General features: G+C 32.8%; 2 protein-coding genes across 2 annotated transcripts; one reads left to right on the top strand and one right to left on the bottom strand.

Moving 5' to 3' along the window:
• The first annotated feature begins 3,549 nt into the window (after positions 1-3,549).
• On the top strand, positions 3,550-8,934 carry LOC124535763 (multiple coagulation factor deficiency protein 2 homolog). The gene is made up of 6 exons (XM_047112086.1): positions 3,550-3,639; positions 6,388-6,544; positions 6,968-7,103; positions 7,930-8,020; positions 8,142-8,285; positions 8,789-8,934. The coding sequence occupies exons 1-5, from the start codon at positions 3,627-3,629 to the stop codon at positions 8,279-8,281; spliced, it is 537 nt and encodes a 178-aa protein (XP_046968042.1). The 5' UTR covers positions 3,550-3,626; the 3' UTR covers positions 8,282-8,285; positions 8,789-8,934.
• Positions 8,789-11,641, bottom strand: LOC124535764. Its single transcript, XM_047112087.1, has 4 exons — positions 11,290-11,641; positions 10,388-10,508; positions 9,201-9,381; positions 8,789-8,917 (listed from the first exon to the last, which is right to left on the bottom strand). The coding sequence occupies exons 1-4, from the start codon at positions 11,629-11,631 to the stop codon at positions 8,809-8,811; spliced, it is 753 nt and encodes a 250-aa protein (XP_046968043.1). The 5' UTR covers positions 11,632-11,641; the 3' UTR covers positions 8,789-8,808.
• Positions 11,642-19,458: the final 7,817 nt, after the last annotated feature.

Raw genomic sequence — 19,458 nt, forward strand, 5'->3', positions numbered from 1 at the left:
AGTTTCGGGTATTTAACTACACGACTATTAAGTTTGTGGGTATTTATTTTGCATTAGACTTATGGTCAATTGTATTATTCGAAAGCCTAGCCTAGCCTAGCCTAGAAGAAAATACTGCCGGTTCTTTTATCGACGAAAAATAATGTTTGGCAACGCATTGTCAAATCTAGTACACACGTTATCCATACATGATCTAAACTTGCAAGTAACTTTAACCAAATATTTGTACAGTGAACCAAGTCGGCTTACCTTACACCAGTGTTTGCCGAATTGCATTTTAAATTACCAAAAGCCAAAAACTGATAGAATTTGCTTGTATTGTACGAATTGCTCTTAAATGCGTATTTATGTTATTTCTTATATTTGCCTGAATAAGGAAGTGTAACAAATTAGTCTTACTACATATAGCTGATTTGGAACAAAATATCAAATCTTTTAAAAAACAAACGAATAGGCGTCTCTAGTTTAATTGAAGTAAAGATTGCTGAATTCCTCACAATAAGTGGTACATCCGACGATTGGTTGTTAAAACTATCACTATCTATAAAACCTCATGAGGTTTGAAAAATAGCTTATTAGTCTACAACTATTTTTTAAATTTTCGAACTGTTAGTTCACTCGTGAAGTCACCAACATACAAAAATAATACTAATCTTAAATTAATATATCTATGTTTTAATACAAAAAGAGATAACTCAGTATATTTTTTAAGTATATTATTATGTGCATGGGAAAAGTGTGAATTTTGCCATGGTTAAAGTTTCCATAGAAAACATTATATTGGAATGCAATGCAATTCAAAGTTCCAAATAATATTTGTTACTGATATACTACATAGTATACATAACTGGGTACCTGTCCTGGTTCCAAGTGGGTACAATAAGATTATATACAATAATTAATTTAAAGAACAAACGTAAAAATTATTTTTTTTTCAGGGCAGGAAAGTTGAGGTTCTTGGCGGTTCTGTACTATAAGATGCATGTATTAAGATGAACCTTCCTCCTGAATTCATCTGTTTATTCATAGAAACTGCAATAAAATCAGTTGTGTAGTTAAAATGTCCAGAAGTACAGACGGCGGAAGCGGCTTTATTCTACACTATGGAGAGAAATAAAACATCCAAGGTTTACATACATAAATATATACGATTAATGACAATATACGCTTTGCTTAACTATGATTTTTGACATTTCTTAGAAAAGTTTTTTTTTCTGGTAGTGACGAGGTATTGTCCAACTGAGTCTCATTTCACCCGTAATTTAAATCAATGTATCATGTGTTTTCCCCTTGAATTTCAACCAAGAACGACCACTAGTTTTATTTGATATGAGCTAAAAGGCAAAAAGAACGAAGAGTTTGATTTAGTAAGTAAAAGTAAGTATGCTACGGCTATTACTTACATTTTAAAGTAAAATATTTAAAAAAATATTCGTCGAAATAAAAAAATTTAATACAACCGAAACGACAATAAATAGTACTCACAAAATATCGCAGACAAAATTACTAGCGAGACCGCCTCAGCAAGACGAATATGCAAAATTAGATTATCTGTCGCCATTCGAATATGTTGATTCGCCGTTTCATACCTTATCACATGAGAAATCTTTGGATATTTCCACACGTTCATACATTTATCTTTATTTCTATTTTATTTTTGCTAAGTAACATTGAATACAGTTATCCGAATCAATAGCTCAAGTATTGAGGAGATACATCAAGGGACAAGATATATGTATGTATGATTAAGACGACCTCCATGGTCGAGTGGTGTGTACACCGGTTTTCATGGGTATGCCACTCTGAGGTCCCAGGTTCGATTCCCGGCCGAGTCGATGTAGATTACCATTAGTTTTCTATGTTGTCTTGGGTCTGGGTGTTTGTGGTACCGTCGTTACTTCTGATTTCCATAACTCAAGTGCTTCAGCTACTTACATTGGGATCAGAGTAATGTATGTGATGTTGTCTTATATTTATTAATTTATTAAGACTTTATGTATCTAAGAGCTGAGATGGCCCAGTGGTTAGAACGCGTGCATCTTAACCGATGATTGCGGGTTCAAATCCAGGCATCCGCTGTTTCATGTGCTTAATTTGTCTTTATAATAATTCATCTCGTGCTCGGCGGTGAAGGAAAACATCGTGAGGAAACCTGCATGTGACAAATTTCATAGAAATCCTGCCACATGTGTATTCCACCAACACGCATTGGAACAGCGTGGTGGAATATGTTCCAATCCCTATCCTTAATGGAAGAGGAGGCCTAGAACCAGCAGTGGGTAATTTATATTCTGTTACTTTACTTTACTTTACTTTTATATATCTTGTTAATCATCTTATTGATCAAAACGATACAAGTATATTAGGAAAACAATCTTATTTAGAAACTAGAGCTTGTCTGTTGGAAGTGTGTTAGCTACTGTTCTTTGGAGACCTCTAAAAAACCGTCGGTCCTGTGCCTGAATTATGTCCGATCGGATCGGATTTAAAATATCAGGATTAGAGAATTGAGAGTGCATCTGTGCTTATGTACATATTTGTGCACTAAACATAACGCAGTAGTCTGGCGTTATTTGGTTAGTTATACATATGTGGGTGTTTCAAATATTAACCATTCATTACATCACGAATACGCAATCTGGGCAACTAAGATATTGTCTCCTTCCTGCTTGTTGCAACATTGGCTTACTCACCCTTCAAACCGGAACACAACAATATTAATGCTTTTTCGTGGTAAAATATCTGATGAGAGGGTGATTTTTACCCTGTTGGGTTTGCACACTACCACCACGTGATACATTTATATGTCGGCGTAATGTCCATAAACCACCGCAAGTGGTCATTTACCTTGTACCCGAAAATCGAAGAAGAAAAATATCGTATAATTGGATACAAATTAACCACTTTTATATCCCCCAGTATATCCCATGGTGGTAGTGTATATGTGTATGACATAATGGAAAGAACAGATTCATACTAAATGCAGCCTTAATCAGCTTCATAGTCTTTGTCGGGCGAACACAGATGCCCTGTGGCTAATTTGTGTTTTGATTTCATCCCGTGCTTAGTGATAGGGGTAGTGTGCATATTTATTCGTGTAAAATTTTGCCACCATTGTGCCAATTGGCAGTGAAGTAGCCTAAGTAATAAGTACCAAAAGTACCCTTAATAGTAAGCACTAAAACTTAAATCTATAATTATTTCAATATTCTCTAGTTCTAGTCTATCTCTTATCATTGTTCAGGTAATATTCATCTGAATATATTAAAAAATATTTTAGGAATCGATCATAAAAAGTAAAACGGAGGGTAAGTTTTCTACTAACTGTTGGATATTCATTTCTTGGAGTACTGGCAATGCCATCTGTTGAGAGGTGAAAACATCACGTTAGACGTAAGTAAAAGACGGCTGAAAGTCATGCGCTGAAAATTAAAGAACTCTTCAATCTAATTTATACTCTATGCCAAGGGATCAAAGTACATTTTAGAGTCAATTATCTGCGCTTGCGCCGTAACATTGATTTCCAGTGGCATTTGACAGACGCACTGTTATTGAAAAGGGGTCAATGTTGAAGAAATATTATTTGTTATCCAAAATAAACGAAGGCCCCCAGTAATGTGAAAGAAATGAGAGCTGAAGGTAAGAATTACGTTTATTGCTTTTGTAATTATTTAAAACCCGTAACAAATAAAACTGAGCTTCAGAAAATATTTACGGTTTTTTAATATGTTATATTCCGTACGAAACCTTCTAGTATTCCTTAAGTATTGCTTAAACTGACTTGCAATTGTTTTGTGGAAAGCGATTCATTTCGCTGAGATACTCAATATAGTAAATATAGATCTATCAATATAATTTAAAACAAATATTTCTATTAATTAAAATATAAATAGTGATTATTTCTCGCTCTATGTGCGAAATGTAACCAGAGCTTTGTGACGAATAAAGGAATTCGTGATCCGTGTATAGTATGCATTGTAATCGCATAGGATTAGGGTGTTATCGAGTGATAATATGGTGGGCTGGCGACCGACTTTTATGTGCGAGACACACGAACATTTCCATAAGAAAAATGTATACTACTGTACTTATTTAAAATGCAGGTTATATTTAGTTTGTTACGATAATTTAGTCTGTAACGATTAGTTATCCTTATAATATAATTATTCCATAACGATATAAATTCAATACAAATTTAATTTATTTCAACGGATATCTTACACAAAAATAAATCCTTGTGTTAAGAACTAAGAACGATCTAGAATATCAATTCATTGTTTTTTAAATTATTCGTTTGAATTTTGTCTCGTACATACTTAGTATAAAACAAAGTTGACTGTTGTCTGTCCCTATAAATGCTTACATCTTTAAAATAACACAACGGATTTTGATGCGTTTTTTTTAATAGATATAATGATTTGAAAGGAAGGTTTTTGTATATGATACACGGACAATATAGTAAAGAAACAAGAAAAATCTGTAGTATATTTAGTATCAACATTGCATCCGTGCAAAAGCGAGGAGAGTCGGGGAGAATCGAATATTATTTTTATTCAATGTTCTTCAAATATTCAAAAGTGTAACACCTCGCCTCATTGCCTCCACTGGTGTCAGGAGGGCTGGTTCGTTTTTTGCCCAGAGGATCGGAATTGCGATTCAACGGGGAAATGCTGCTAGCATTCAAGATTTATACAGTAACTAGTTTTAGTTCGTATTTGTATATATATATATTATAAAATTTATAATTTGTATATATATATATTATAATATATATATATTATAAAGATATATATATATATATATATATATATATATATATATATATATATATATATATATATATTTAAGCATTTAATGTTGTTAATTCTTATGTTAATAAACTTAAATTTGTCATTATTACTAAAATAATTTGATGTTCTTTATAGCCGTGTGTGTTGGTTGTCAGCGTTTGTGACGGACGCCGTGACATACGGAGCGCACTTGTCACCGCGAGCGCATAATTTGTCCTCCATTACTGCTTCATTTTATACACTATACTCAATAATAAAGTAGGGTCCGATTAAAGACCAGTCTCGTCTTTCTACAGAACAACTGTTCAATTTGGTCGAGGGGACGAAAATAAATTATTCATTCGATGTATTGAAAGTAAATTGTAATATATTTTTGAAAGGGTACTCTTAAGACACCTGTTTTTTTGTTTACTGAATTTTTATAGAAATATTGAAGAACAGTTTTGTATCTCTTACGCTTATGCAGTATTAATGCACTCGAAAAATAGTGACTCTATTGACGATGGTGAATTAGGCTTATAAGACATTTATAGATATCAACGTCTATACTTGTGTAATATGTGTAATGTACAGCATGTCCTGACAATGTTTTCATATCAGCTATTGTTTGATTTTTATTGCTATGATGATTAATGGAATGGGCAGACAAAAAGAAAAAGGAGAGTAGAACATAATTTTCTTTTGATATTAAAATGAAACTGCATTTGTAATAAATCATTAATATATAGTATAAGAGGTACATTTTGCATAATTCTCTTTAATTTATCGAGTAGCTTTTTATGCTATTTATATATAATAAACATCATAACAACTCAATTAATAAATAAATAATCATAAAGCCAAAGAAAATGGTCGCAGAAAGTAATAAATATCAAATAAATCATAGATTTTTTGCTTCATTTTCTGGGCGCTGACAAATGTAATAGCCAGGGTACTTGTGAAATGAGGTGTGAATATTGCATCTCCGCGGGATGTATTCTACCCCGTGGACCGAGGCCCCAGGGGGGTGGGTCCCATCTGTCCATCACCCCTACCCTTTATACTCCGTAACAGTGCCCCTCAATTATACAGGTATAAGCTCCGATCTTGAATGTTGCTTTGTCAATTTATTTATCAATTGTCAAATTAATTGAGGACGTGTGGCGTCATTTTTTGTATGTTTGTTGTAATCGTAAATTAACAAGGATTAATTTTTATATTACTTATGTAGTTATGTGATTCCCAAATACATCTTTTTTGGTATATTTCACGTGAAAAGCCTTAAAAGCAAGTAAAAATAACCTGCTTGTAATAAAGTCTTAATTTCGAAATAATACTTTTAATTGCTTATTTAGCAAATATTTATATTAAATACAAACAAAATGAAAAAAAAATATTGAAATAAACTTAAAATTGAAACCGACGTACCTACTTTACGCAACCTTTTTTAGAGGAAATTGTCTACAAATTTTACACATAATATATTATTTTTTGTTATATCATATAATCAATTGTTTATCACAACCATGAGGCTAAGCTTCTCCCGAACCGTACTACAAAGCCGGTTAGTACTTCTTATGTTTAAAAAAAAAACAGCGTTTATTATTTATATTTTCAGCGTTTCTCATACTGATGTTAAATGGGCTAACTTCTTCCATGCGTCGGGGTCCGCACCACCCGCACGGCCAACTGCCAGTGGAACAGAAGCATCATCACTACAAGCCGAAATCTTCAGAGTCACTCACTAGGGACTCGCAACTGTTACACGACACTAAGTAATACACATTTCATTCATTTTGTAAATAAAGACTAATTATTATTATTATTTATAGTACGACACAATTTAGATGTCGCATCGGCAAAATTCGTAAAACCGATCACATCCGAATTGAGTACGCTATCCCAAATTATCAATATTTATTTCTCACGCGAATATCATCTTTGCACAAACTTAATAACTTGTAATATCATATGACCTAATATATTCGTCAATTTGACGCGTCGATTTACATTCACTTGCTTTCTCTGTAGCGTCGAATGGCGCGATAGGGAGCTATTTCTATTGGTCGTGTAAATCGGCAGTAATCGGTTTTAGTTTCATTCCATTGCATTTTCCGATGCTACATCTAATTTGTGTCTTACTATACGTACCTATTTGTTAATCATCGTGTAATGATTTCTATTGTTTTTTATTTCAGGCATCTCGAAGAAGATAATATGGTGTTAACTCCAGAAGCCTTAGCCAAGATGTCACCGGAAGAATTAGAATTTCATTATTTTTCAGCTCACGATTATGATCGTAACTCTAAGTTGGATGGATTGGAAATGTTGAAGGTGACGGGATTATAAATATTATAAGCTTATTGAAGGAAGGTTTATTATTATAACCTTAACACGTCATGCTTGTACTTTAAGAAACAGTCTTGAACGGCACGTAGTCTTGAAAGTCTCGGACGTCAGAACAAGGGTTGAATTAATTCATGTGAACATTAGCTTGTTCTAAGATCTTGAATCTATTAGCTAGTATGAACTTACCTAAGTGGGTACAACTTTGCCAGTTTACATGATATAGAACATCTTATAGTATCGAACGAAACTGTTACACTACGATGGATTTTCTAGATAGAATTTTGAAGATCATAATCAAAATCAATATCAAAATAAACTTTATTCAAGTGGGCTTTTACAAGCACTTTTGAGTCGTCATTTAACAATTAAGTGAAGCTACCACCGGTTCGGAAAGTAGATTCTACCGAGAAGAACCGGCAAGAAATTCAGTAGTTACTCTTTTTCAACATTTAAAAAATACAGTCATGTTAGCTAATACAATTAATTAAATTAAGACTCTTGATTGTTTAATTGTTATTGTTATGGTGTATTCTTATATTCATATGTTTTATTTAACTTGTTTCTTTTGTATAGCCGCTACATAATGGTACAGTGATACTCACTAAACGTGCCAGGTCTAGTCATTTTCTCCTGTTTGGGGGACTATTCCACTAGACTGTTCTACGGCAGATATTAATTATGTTATATTAGTAGGGTAATTATGTTTGTCAAGCCTTTTTGATTCATGATTCATTAAGATGTTTTACGATTATTGCAACACGCATTTAATACATTATTGACGATTTTACAATATGGATATTTATATTTTTAGGCAGTTTATCACACAATAGAACATGAAGTTCCCGATACGGACAATGATGACTCTATAGAACCAGAATCAAATAAGATTAATCTCTACATTGGTTTGTAAATTTATTATTTTAAGTGGTAAGAATTAATTCAATTAAAAACTGCATTCGATAGCATTAGTAATAAAAGCTGTTTATATATGTACATGTTTATGAACAATATATTGTTTTACAGCTCTTGTAGATAAGACGTTGGAATCGGATGACGGCGATAGGGATGGCTATATTTCATACTTAGAGTATCGTGCGGCTCGTCAAAACAATTCAGCTGACAGAACTCCAAGAGTTATAGTATCTGGGAACTCTCCGTCGTAACTTTGTAAGTAGAATTATTTAGTAGTCATCAGAAAACCTAAAATTTAGAATTGTGATGCTGCCTGGTAATAAACAAAGAAATGTACACAAAAAATATCATAGAAGAGATACAACAAAGGCACGGAAAAAATGACTTTTCACTTTTAACTATTGGAAAAATATTGAATGTAAAAGTAATAGGTTTTATTTTTAATATAATTTGGACTTGTTATAATAATTGTAATCTCTTTTAATACCTTGAATGTCATCATCAATTAATTTAAGATTTTTGAACTCAGTAATAGTTAGTAAATTGAATAAATGCCTATCTTTATACAAAGTAAATCAAATGGAGATAGGTACGTCGAAAATATTTAATTATTTATATTTATTCATGTAATCGCTGGGGTTGAAAATAAAGTTCAACGATACAGTGACAATTTAATGTATGACTATAATTGAAACGTACTTGACATATTATGGATCCTTAAAATAAAATTCATTTACAGAGTTTAAAATTGTTTGCAGGTCTAAGCTGTAAAATAGTGCTATGCGCACTGGTAGCGCGTCTGGCAGGGCAGCCCGCGTTCGCCCCATGTTGCAGCCTCTTTAATTCCGTTCGATATGTCCTCATAGGGCTCCAGGTCGATGCTGTTACTGTAATATATAAAACGAAATGAATTAAAGTAACTTTGAAATATATATTTTTTTAGTAATCATAATTCCATAATGTCATAAATAGCAACATAAAAACTATATAGTTGAATATTAAAACCTATTAAAAATGTAAATAATATATTAATAAAAATTATAATTTCATACATTATTTATTGGAGTTAGGAATTTAGCGCGGAGGTACTTTTATCTACCACCGACAAAAACATATGATTAATGTGTGTTAATTGCTAATGTTAATAGTTCTACGTCTAAACATAAATACCCTTGAAACAATTTAGTTCCCTGCAGCAACAGTTCGGCGCCAGAAGCGTAGAGCGCTGCTTGATGAGGCTTCTGACAAGACAAGCGGTACAGACAGCCGTAATCTTGGCTCTGTTGCCCGGCGAGGTAGCTCAGGTACAACATGATTTCGTCTTCAGTTAGATAGTTAGCATTTTTATTTTCTAGATTAAAAAAAAAAACAATTAATTGTCTCGCAACATAAGTGTCTTCTAAAAAATTTAATAATATTAGCTCACTGTGCCGTCAATCATCATAACACGATGTCATTTTAATAAAATGCAAAACACAAAAAAAGTTGCCATCTTTCCGCAATTTTACTATTATAATTATTAAAAATTTTAAGAAAAACATATGATTTGCTTGCTTAAAAAAATTGTTTTCCACAACAATTTCCAATTGTTTTTATTGATAGCACTAAATTCAAACCTATTTAACCAACATATAAAAAAAAGAAAATCGTTTGACTCACAGATATTATCATAGATATAAAAGTTTTTTTAATCGTGCACAGCTTTTATTTATCATTCATTATTCTTATTTTAAAGCAGTTGGTCATTTAGGTGGTAAAGTCCACCGACGGTCAGATAATCCTTCTTAAATAGGATTACATTTAGGATGGCCGATGGACATGACAAACGCATCACGTGCTATTGGATTTACTGTAAGTACCCTTACTGACCATTAGTTGAAAGAAAAAAAACAGGAGTCACAAAAATTTAAAGGAAAATAGAACGAGTTGTAGTGAAATAGTTGTCAAATTGCTATCACAAACATTGTTACGTATTGAAAAAATGTTTTGTTAATACTTCAAGGTGTCACGAGTAGGCAGATGTGTTAAGAGAAGCGATGTGCTACCGTTTTGCGGTATTTCCCCTTCATTATGCCTTTGTATAGTGATTTAAAAGAAATCGGTAAATTATGTCAAATTATGGTTTCATGAGTTAATTAAATTTCGTTTATAGTCTACTTTCGTTTATTTCCTCTACCTTCTTGTTTATATTTCTCGTTAAAGGATAAAATGATATTTAAACTATGTCGATTTGAATTATATATTTATATTACGAAACTCTGCTTTGAAAATTAAGAACAAAAATATAAAAAAAAAATGTCTGAATAATTACACATTGAAAAAAATAGATAACGAATAAATAAACAGTTGATGATTACCGTCCAAGCTCCTTCCATAATGATTTCCTTTCCACGCACCGGCTCCGAAGAAACCAGCCGCCAGTATCAATGCCTTGAGCACGATCAGTATCACCAGGTTAGTTAGGTTCAGACTAAGAACCTAAAAATAAATGAATTTAACGAATTGGAACATTCTATTTTATTACAAGATCTACATTAGAGTTTTTGGCTTTTATTTGTGATAGCACAATTAAAAGCATCAATCGACATCATCAACGAGAATAGGTTTTTCTCTAAATTGTCATTCGACGCAGTGTTTTTAGTAATAGCTGCACTATTACTAATTATTGTATTGTTGGTATTACGTTTTTTTTATTTAGTAAAAAAATAAATTTCAATAACAAAGTAAAGTAAGTGACTGTAGGTGTCCCACAGCTGGTCAAGTGACTTTTCTCGTTTGGGGCATAGTAGAATACATTTGATGAATTTCATATGATACGATTTTATTTTTACCGCCAGAACGAAGCACACATATAAATTTTATAAAAATTCAGTCGTCCTCAAGATTTTTTTTTAATTATAAATTAAAAATAGCTTAAACATTTCTATACCATATTTTTTATACCTTAGTGATATTTTTACGGTATTGCAAGAGGTAAAAAACTGCCTTATTTTCTTTTATATTTTGTTCACTAATTAGGAAAATAATTTCGAAGATTACCTATTTGTGATGGTAGTAAACAATCTATGTCTTACTTACCCATACAAACCTTCTTCCTTAAAGCAGTTAAATTTATTTAGTTTTAAGAATGATTCATCGTCCTTCGAAAAAGATACCTTTGAATTATTTATGACTCACTCACTTAAAGTTTTGTTGAATGTTATCTCTGTCAAGCGTCAATGGAATGCGTGCAATTTGAAATTTTAAGTGCGATACGAACCTGCGACATGCAGTCAAAACCAACCTGGCTACTCCCCGTGGATCTGGCAATGAAGTCCTTAGCCAGGCTTGACATAACTTGACCTCCGCTCCCGCTTAGGAAGTTTCCAGCCGTATCAAGAAACGAAGATCTTGCGTAATTGGACGTATCGTTAGCATCGATGTCATATCTATCGGCTGCGCTTTGACTCTTGAAATTTGATGCAGTCTCTTTGGGTAGAAAAGCGCTCGAATCGTAGTTCTTTGGATACATCTTCTTCGCGTATTGTGGCGATGAGTAAGCCCCGGAATGTTCCGTGGAAGCGACAATAGGGATCAGCAGGAGTAAGTAGATAGCAACCATTTTGGCAGGCGGACGGAAGACAACTGGAAGGAAACAGGTAGCGTTCTTGTGCATTTTGCGTCGGTCTTTGTATTTCGCTATTTTATCGCTCCCAACTCTCTTTTGTTTATTGCACGCACGATGACATCCCTTAATGGAGCTATTGTTGTTGCGCTTAAGAGGTAGTTCTTTTTATCGTAAGAAAAATTCTATGAAACATTTCAATATAATGTTTGCTTTATAAGATTATTTGATATGTTTGAAGAATTGGTAAAAATGCTTTTCATAACCTATATTAAAAGAGATTTCAAAGTTTATTTCGTTTTCTTGTTTGTCACAGTATCTAGTAATGATTCAGATGTTAGAGAATATTGACGCTGCAGTTACTCCGTCTAATAATATATTGAGTTTACTGAATTTTATACAAGCTCATTACTATAGGAAAACACTAATGATTACATGTCGTTCTTGTCCCGTTATAGTGGCTTGTTATAGCAGAGTTATTTTTGTAATAATACTGTGACATAATATTACATTTGTTTGGTGCGAATTCTACAACCATTAAGCAATATTTTTACAATGTCATGTCCATTGCATAATTGATGGTTTGGAAGAGATTGCTTTTCTTAGCAAATGGTCGGCCATTGTGTAACAATTAGTACATTTTTTTATTATATGCAATAAATTATATTTAATCTGTATCACTACCGAGTGTATTTATAAACAGTTCCTTAGAAATGAATAATTCCATATCTTTTCATTTGATGTTAGTCTAAGTTTTAATTAAAGAAGAAGGAATAATTTTTGTACGTTTTTATTTTAGATTTTATGGTTTTTAAAATAAAATATATATAAGATAATATTATTTCAGGGGCTGAATTGACAGTCTATATTTTGAGCACACCAAATACCTACTCGTAGTAAATTTTTCATTAATTAAGTAATTGTAGACTTTATCCCGGAAAATATACCTAACGTTTGCATCTGTATAATACAAGTCGTTCATATATTCAACTATTGGAAATCTTTGAGGAACAATATCCCTTTCGTTGAGTGAAAGTAAGGTCGTTGTGACAAATTGACGTAAACAGACAATTTTCCCCTCGGTTGAATGTGGATATGAAATACTAGCACAATCAGAGGATCACACTATGCCAGGAGTACCTAAATTAATATAATAATACCGTATCAACTTAAAATAAATTAAAAGGTATTCTTGATATATTGTAGAACCGGTACCAAAGATAGACCCAATTTTGTAAAAATCGTTCTAATGATTTTATCGCAGGACATTTTTTTACTGAAACGATATGGTATAATATAACATATAACCGTTAATTGTTAGAATAAAAATGAAAAAACAAAGTTTCCAAAAAAAAAATATCATTTACTATTTCTTGTCTTTATTATAAATTGTCATGCCGCAGCAAACTTATCTTCAGAAATATTAATCTTGTGAATATAAAATACGCCACTAATTCACCACTGTTCCTAAATTAATCTTACTTGTTATAGTAACGAGTTTTTGGTAAATAACAAGAACTATAAGCTACCAGTAAGTGATTTATTTACGATCGGCATTTTCCGCACCTAAATAAAATTAGGTACGACGATGGTGTACGCAGCACTGAATGGGTTAAAACAATAAACGCTTAGACATACTCGGGCGAGCAAGTGGCACGTTATGTCATATTGTTGTGATTATTATTATTATAATAATGCTTGTTCTACTTCCCTAAAATAAATGCATTGTTCCGGTAATAGTGCTCTTATTTATGACGCGATGTATTGCACTATAATAAAAATGTATCTAATTGTATGCTCGATTTTCGAAGTAAAAATCCAAGTACCTAGGTATCTAAAAATTAAAACAATTAATTGGTTCTGATAATTGAGGTGTCATCACTTTATGTTTCTGTTAATTTATGGGAAAAAATGTTTAATCCGTAATTAAGGATTGTAGGTGACTCAAAGGTGAGGTTCTTTTATGGGTAAGGGTAATTGTATGGGTCTTCGTTTTAACATATTAATTATTATATTATGATTCAATGTGATTTCGAGTCTGGTCTCTATTTCGACAACATTTATATAAATTTAACATTGCTTCATACTAGTCAACAGTTTTAGTATTTCAATATTATATTATATTTTACAAATTATTTAATATCTGCAAATGTAATTTAAATCAAAGAAAATGACGGACACGAGAATCTGATGAGAATTCAAGAATTTTTCAAAGATTTATGTCATTATGCTTTTCTGAACCAAACTTAAAACGTATACAAAAATTAGAAGTTTCGATAAACTTGCATTTTAAGATGTCCATAATTACTGAACTATTTAATTCTTTTAATAATAAGGGTAACTAAATTGTTCCAAATCGTACCGCTAGATGCCACTGTACACAATTTCCTACAAGAACTAGTGACATCTGTTAAAAGTTTACTGTATTAAGTTAAAATGATAAAACCTAGATGGCGCTAACAAAATTCGAAATTCCCTAATAGTAATAAGTATGAGGCATAGATGTCGCTTATATTCTGTTTATTCGTAAACACGAAATAAGGTTAAATTTCTTTCTATTATAGATAATTAAATAATTACGATTCAATATGCGATTGAAATAAGTACAACCATTTATTTTTATTTTTGTTAATTTATAAATAAGTACTATTACCCTAAATAAATACAGGTATTTTCGCAATTTTTTTCCGATTCCACATTATTTTATAATTTCAACACAATATCAATAAAATGATTAATATGAATACTTGATTTTTTATATAAAATTAATAATGAACTTTCATTCAAAGTTCACTTGAAATGAATAAGCTCATCCACGAGTTTTTAAACTTCGGCCTCAGTTCTAGATGAGAGCAGACATTTTCACTTTTCCACTTTTCATCCCTTCTCATAAATTATAAGCGTACCTAAGGCTAATTACTTTTCTCTAATGACGAGTTCTCTGACAAACACGTCATTAATTAACTTATAATTAATAATTCAACGTTAAAATTTTAGCAGCTCTATTGTTATTAAAAATGTATAAATAAGTTTGTTTTAACATAATTTCTCGATAAAAGACCTTAATATATATTAAGGTATTTTTTATTATAGTATATTATAAATATTTGATATATCAGCTAATCTGGCTTCTAATCAGTATTGGAAAAGTGGGACCATAGTCTAACATGCTGGCCCAGTGTTGTTTGAAGTGACTGAAAAAATAACTTTGAAGAGTCGGAAGTGATTGCCAAATTTATGTATTACAATCCAACAGAGTTTAGGCCAGCAGTGGGAAATTTACATGCTATTGATGATTTTAACGTTATGTCTAAACTTTTAAATGGCTAATTTTTTATTTCATATAAACGTATACCATTGCCCAAAAAAAGTTCTCTGTTCAAATGTAAGCGGAAAGCAGAACGTTATATTATTAGGTACGATAAATATATTGTGAAATTTTATGAATTATATCTTAGAATTAATATTGTAAATAGTTCGGAGAGCTTTGTTGCAGAAAAATCTATTTCAATATATGTGGCGTTTTCCCATACTGACATTCTTAATGACATAAGACTATGAAAATTACTTAAACAAACTGCCCCAGCGGTACAATGGCCTTTAAACAATGTATATTTTACAAGTTGCAACACAACTTGCATAAAATATCTCCGCCCCGGTCATTCCACTCTGTCGGTCGCAGTTCAACTGTTTTCGGTAAGCATGGAGTCAAATGCAGCGTCTTTTCACTGAATCACTGATGCTGTGAACGGAGAGCGTGAGAGCGGTGAAATTGTTTTGGTAGCAAAAAGTGAAACCGGGCCTTGACCGTCACGACCGCAGCGCTGCGGAGTCGCTTTGACTATCGCTAATAGTTATGATAATAATTCATGCTATACACACTTTCAATTTAATGTTACGTATATGGTACAGTACAAAACAGTAATATAGTATTACTGTTTTGTTTTTTTTTAACATTATGTATCTTTTAGTTACTTATATGTTATGTAATAAATACGTTGAATTTCTATGATAGTTTTGTGTACTGACAAAACTTGGAACGTTGATTATCTATTTTTTTTTATTCATATGTTCGGGTTTGCATTTCTAACAATCTTATGTGTTTTTTTATTGTTGTTATTACTCATTCTCTGATACAACAAATAATTATGGCATTTATCGTGAATCAAAAAAACATTTTTTTTTTTGGATAATAGTTCACTTCAAAACTTACAAAAAAATTAATTTACATTTTATAGAAAATCAGCTCTATTCAATCCTCTGTTCTCATCTGAGTAAAATGTTTAGGCAAATCGAGGAAAGTGCTTTGTTACTATTATAAAACGGGGGGCCATTACGCTTTCGAACTTTACGACCGTGATGCAACCGCGCTCAACTACAGTAAGTGTGACGGATACGTAAGAAGTGAACTAGAAAAACTATAGATAATAGTAAACAGTTATACACGAGTTAATGTCTAACTGTTGATACTACCGTAAGAGGAAATAGAGGGGTTTTATTTATTGAAAATAATAATAAAAGTGCGAATTGCTCTCGGTCTAACTTCATCATATAATGAAATGAATACGGAACAATAACGGGATATCGTCTGAAAATTTTTTAAACAGTTTGTCAGTACATTTGTGGTGTTTTTACATTTATAAAATTTAAGAATTTAGACATTTTTATATAACAGGAAAGTTTGAACAAAAACAGGGATGACGAAATCGGATTTTTTTACTAATGCAATAATTGTGAAGTTCTTTTTTTTTTAGGATTTTGTTCGTAAAAAATAGGTTTTTTTATACAAAATGGGTATAAAAAATGCATATGACTCCACACCACCTAATGGTAAGTGGAAATCGAGTGGAAACACGTAGATGATCAGAAAAAACAGCAAGAATGAGCTGCACTAATCGCTCTCGTCAGGAGGGCCTGCAAAATGCCTTGACGCCTGTCTGAATACGGTATCCTTAAAACTACAAAATAGATTTTGATCCGAATTTTCAAATAGATAGAATGATTCAAGAGGAAGGTTTATAATACTGAGGTATATAATACATGCATGATATATTAGAGAAACAATGGCAATTTGAGACATTTCAAATGGCATCTCAAAATGTCTCAACTGTGGTACATCCACAGTATTGGTTTACATAAAAGTCACAGACTTATATGGCATTACTTTTGTTAGTAAGTAGTAGGTACTTATTGGTAGTAATGATTTTCCAATGAGGACTTGACAACTTTTTCAAAATAATATGAAAACCATTTGAGATATTTAAAAAACTTTTTAGGTTGAAGTATATTCAAAACATTTATGAATGGAAGTCTACTTCGCTCATATAGACACCGCGGGCACGTTTACAGTGGTTTCGTTGGAACCAATTTTAATGACTCGGTCACACGTTTCGGCCGAATCCGCTGCTATTTCGCGTTCAATGTTGGCCTTGAGGTCTTCCAACGTCTTATTGGCTTCTATTAGGATAGATCAATGACTTGACGTAGCTGCAAAGAAAAAAGTCTAGAGGCATTACATCGCACGAACAAGGTGGCCAGCCGACTGGTCCATTTCTTGAGATAAGACGCTCATCAAACTTGTTCTTCAATAATTCGATCGATCGATAAACGTGTGGCATGTAGCGCCGCCCTGTTGAAACCATAGGCTGTCCAAGTCCATATATTCCAATTTGGGCCAAAAATTGGAGTTAAAGAGCGCCCACCGACTTCGAATTTCTAGTGTATATTTTTACAAACGTGCGTTTACAAACTAAGTTCAAAATTGTCATGTCCCTATTGGAAAACCCCATACTAGGGTTATGTTTTTAAAAGAAATATTGGCTTGTTTTCAAAGCGATTTTAAGCAATACATCATTAATCCCTATCCAATTAACAACTTTAAATACAATAAGACCGTGAATGTATAAAGATGTTCTGCATTATATTTAGTATCAGCAATGCATCTGTGCGAAGCCGGGGTAGGTCACTAATTACTAAGAACTTACTTGTAGCCTCAGACGAATGCATTAGAATGCCGATATCTGTAATACTTATTTTAAATACGTTTTCCTTATTCATTCATTCGGCGTTCCCGACTCCATTAGTTAATTTATCAAACTTATATAATGCTTGAACAATTTAAAAGAATGGAGTGAGTATTTTTAAATTGACGTTGCAGAATGAAATTGAATGTGTCGCACACTCTCACAGACTCTTTTTCTCAAATAAAACGCTTCGTTATAATAACGATACATATATTAGGTCCTTACACAAGAAATTAGCGTTTTGTCGTACTGACCCCTTTGTTCTGAAATATCTCTTCTTTGGTTGAGATTCCAAATTCAAATTTATAAATTCATGTCGCTTATATATCCGAGTTTTGAAAACAGTCACTCATTTGTTTTTTCCTCATATTTTTTCTTAGGCGTGGCTTACTACCACAAATAAACACAATAGAAAACCTAAAATATTGGTCTATTTACGAGTACGAGTTCCACCGTGGCACCAGTGCTGTAGAAACAGGTTGTAGAATTAATGATGTGTGAGGGCGCTGCTGTCGCAAAAGAAAGACCGACCTTCGGAACTAAGCATGTGGCCGGTCAGAGACCAAAGAAGAATTAAAGGCTATTGTAGACGCGGATTCATCACATAGCACTTCAGAGATAGCCGCGGGCTTCGGGGTAAGCGATAAAACTGTATGAATCCACTTGAAACAAATCGGAAAAGTAAAAACTTTAACGATTCATTTTGTGAATTGAACTTGCCAACATGCCACGACTGTTGTATTGCTCCTCCGACACAATAATCAAGGTATTTTAGATCGAATCATTAGTTATGACGAAAAGATAATACTGTAAATCAGAAGCGCTCGTCGAAATGGCTGAACCTTGGAGACCACGCCAAATACTAAATAAAAAATTGACTGATAAATATACTTGTGACTGATTGGTGGACTAGACTCGGTGTCGTCCACTACAGATTAATAAAATCTGGCCAAACGATTACGGCAGATATCTATTGTCAGCAACCAGTGGCGGCGTAAGGCGTGGGCGATGTGTGCCTCACGGTGCAAAGGGCTTCGCGCCCGAAATTTGATTAAAACAAGGGCCTCGCAAACTGTATCTTGCCCAAAGTAAGATTCGATCTGCTGAGCCACTGCTGCTTCACCACAACGCAAGACGACACACAAACAAGCACTAAGTTAGATGAGATACAATTGGATTGTCTGCGACATCCACCGTACTCGCCAGACCTTGCTGAACTATTTTCCGGAATTTGGACAACTTCTTACAAAGAAAAAATTAATCTCTGGTACACCGTTCCGAACTGCCATCGAAGAGTTTATTGATTCTGGCTTGCCCCTTTCTTTTTTAGTACAGGGATCAATGAACTACCTACGAGATGGCAAAAGTGCTAAGATAACAACGGTGCACACTTTGATTAATTAAATATATTTTACAAAAAAATATATTACTCCCATAAAAAACAAGAACAACCTGTAAATTCCCACTGCGGGGCTAAAGGCCTCCTCTCTCTTTGAGAAGAGGGTTTGGAACATATTCCACCACGCTGTTCCAATTTGGGTTGATGGCCATCCCATACAAAACACCAAATTCATATGTTCTTATATAATTACATTTATTTATCCTCTACTAGTAAAAATAACTTCATTCTTTTTATTAAGGTTAAACAAACTATAACTAAGCGTCACTCGACGGTTATTGGTCATCACTGCTTACAGATATTGGCGCTTTTAGACTTTTTAAACATTTCTTACACGGCCAATGAGCCACCAGAACTAAAGACCAACCCTAATGAACTAAGATGTCATGTGTCTTATACCTG

The sequence above is a fragment of the Vanessa cardui genome, chromosome 15, assembly GCF_905220365.1.
Source record: "Vanessa cardui chromosome 15, ilVanCard2.1, whole genome shotgun sequence".
NCBI lineage: Eukaryota > Metazoa > Arthropoda > Insecta > Lepidoptera > Nymphalidae > Vanessa > Vanessa cardui.

Bases quoted from the DNA above. Each gene is read 5' to 3' on its own strand.
- LOC124535764 (XM_047112087.1), bottom strand. From the start codon at position 11,631: ATGGTTGCTATCTACTTACTCCTGCTGATCCCTATTGTCGCTTCCACG. The intron at 9,382-10,387 runs GTAATCATCAAC...TTTTTAATCTAG, and splicing joins TTATGGAAGGAGCTTGGACG to AAAATAAAAATGCTAACTAT. The intron at 8,918-9,200 runs GTATTTATGTTT...TATATATTACAG, and splicing joins GGAACTAAATTGTTTCAAGG to TAACAGCATCGACCTGGAGC.
- LOC124535763 (XM_047112086.1), top strand. The intron at 6,545-6,967 runs GTAATACACATT...TTTTTATTTCAG, and splicing joins CAACTGTTACACGACACTAA to GCATCTCGAAGAAGATAATA. The intron at 8,021-8,141 runs GTTTGTAAATTT...ATTGTTTTACAG, and splicing joins TAAGATTAATCTCTACATTG to CTCTTGTAGATAAGACGTTG.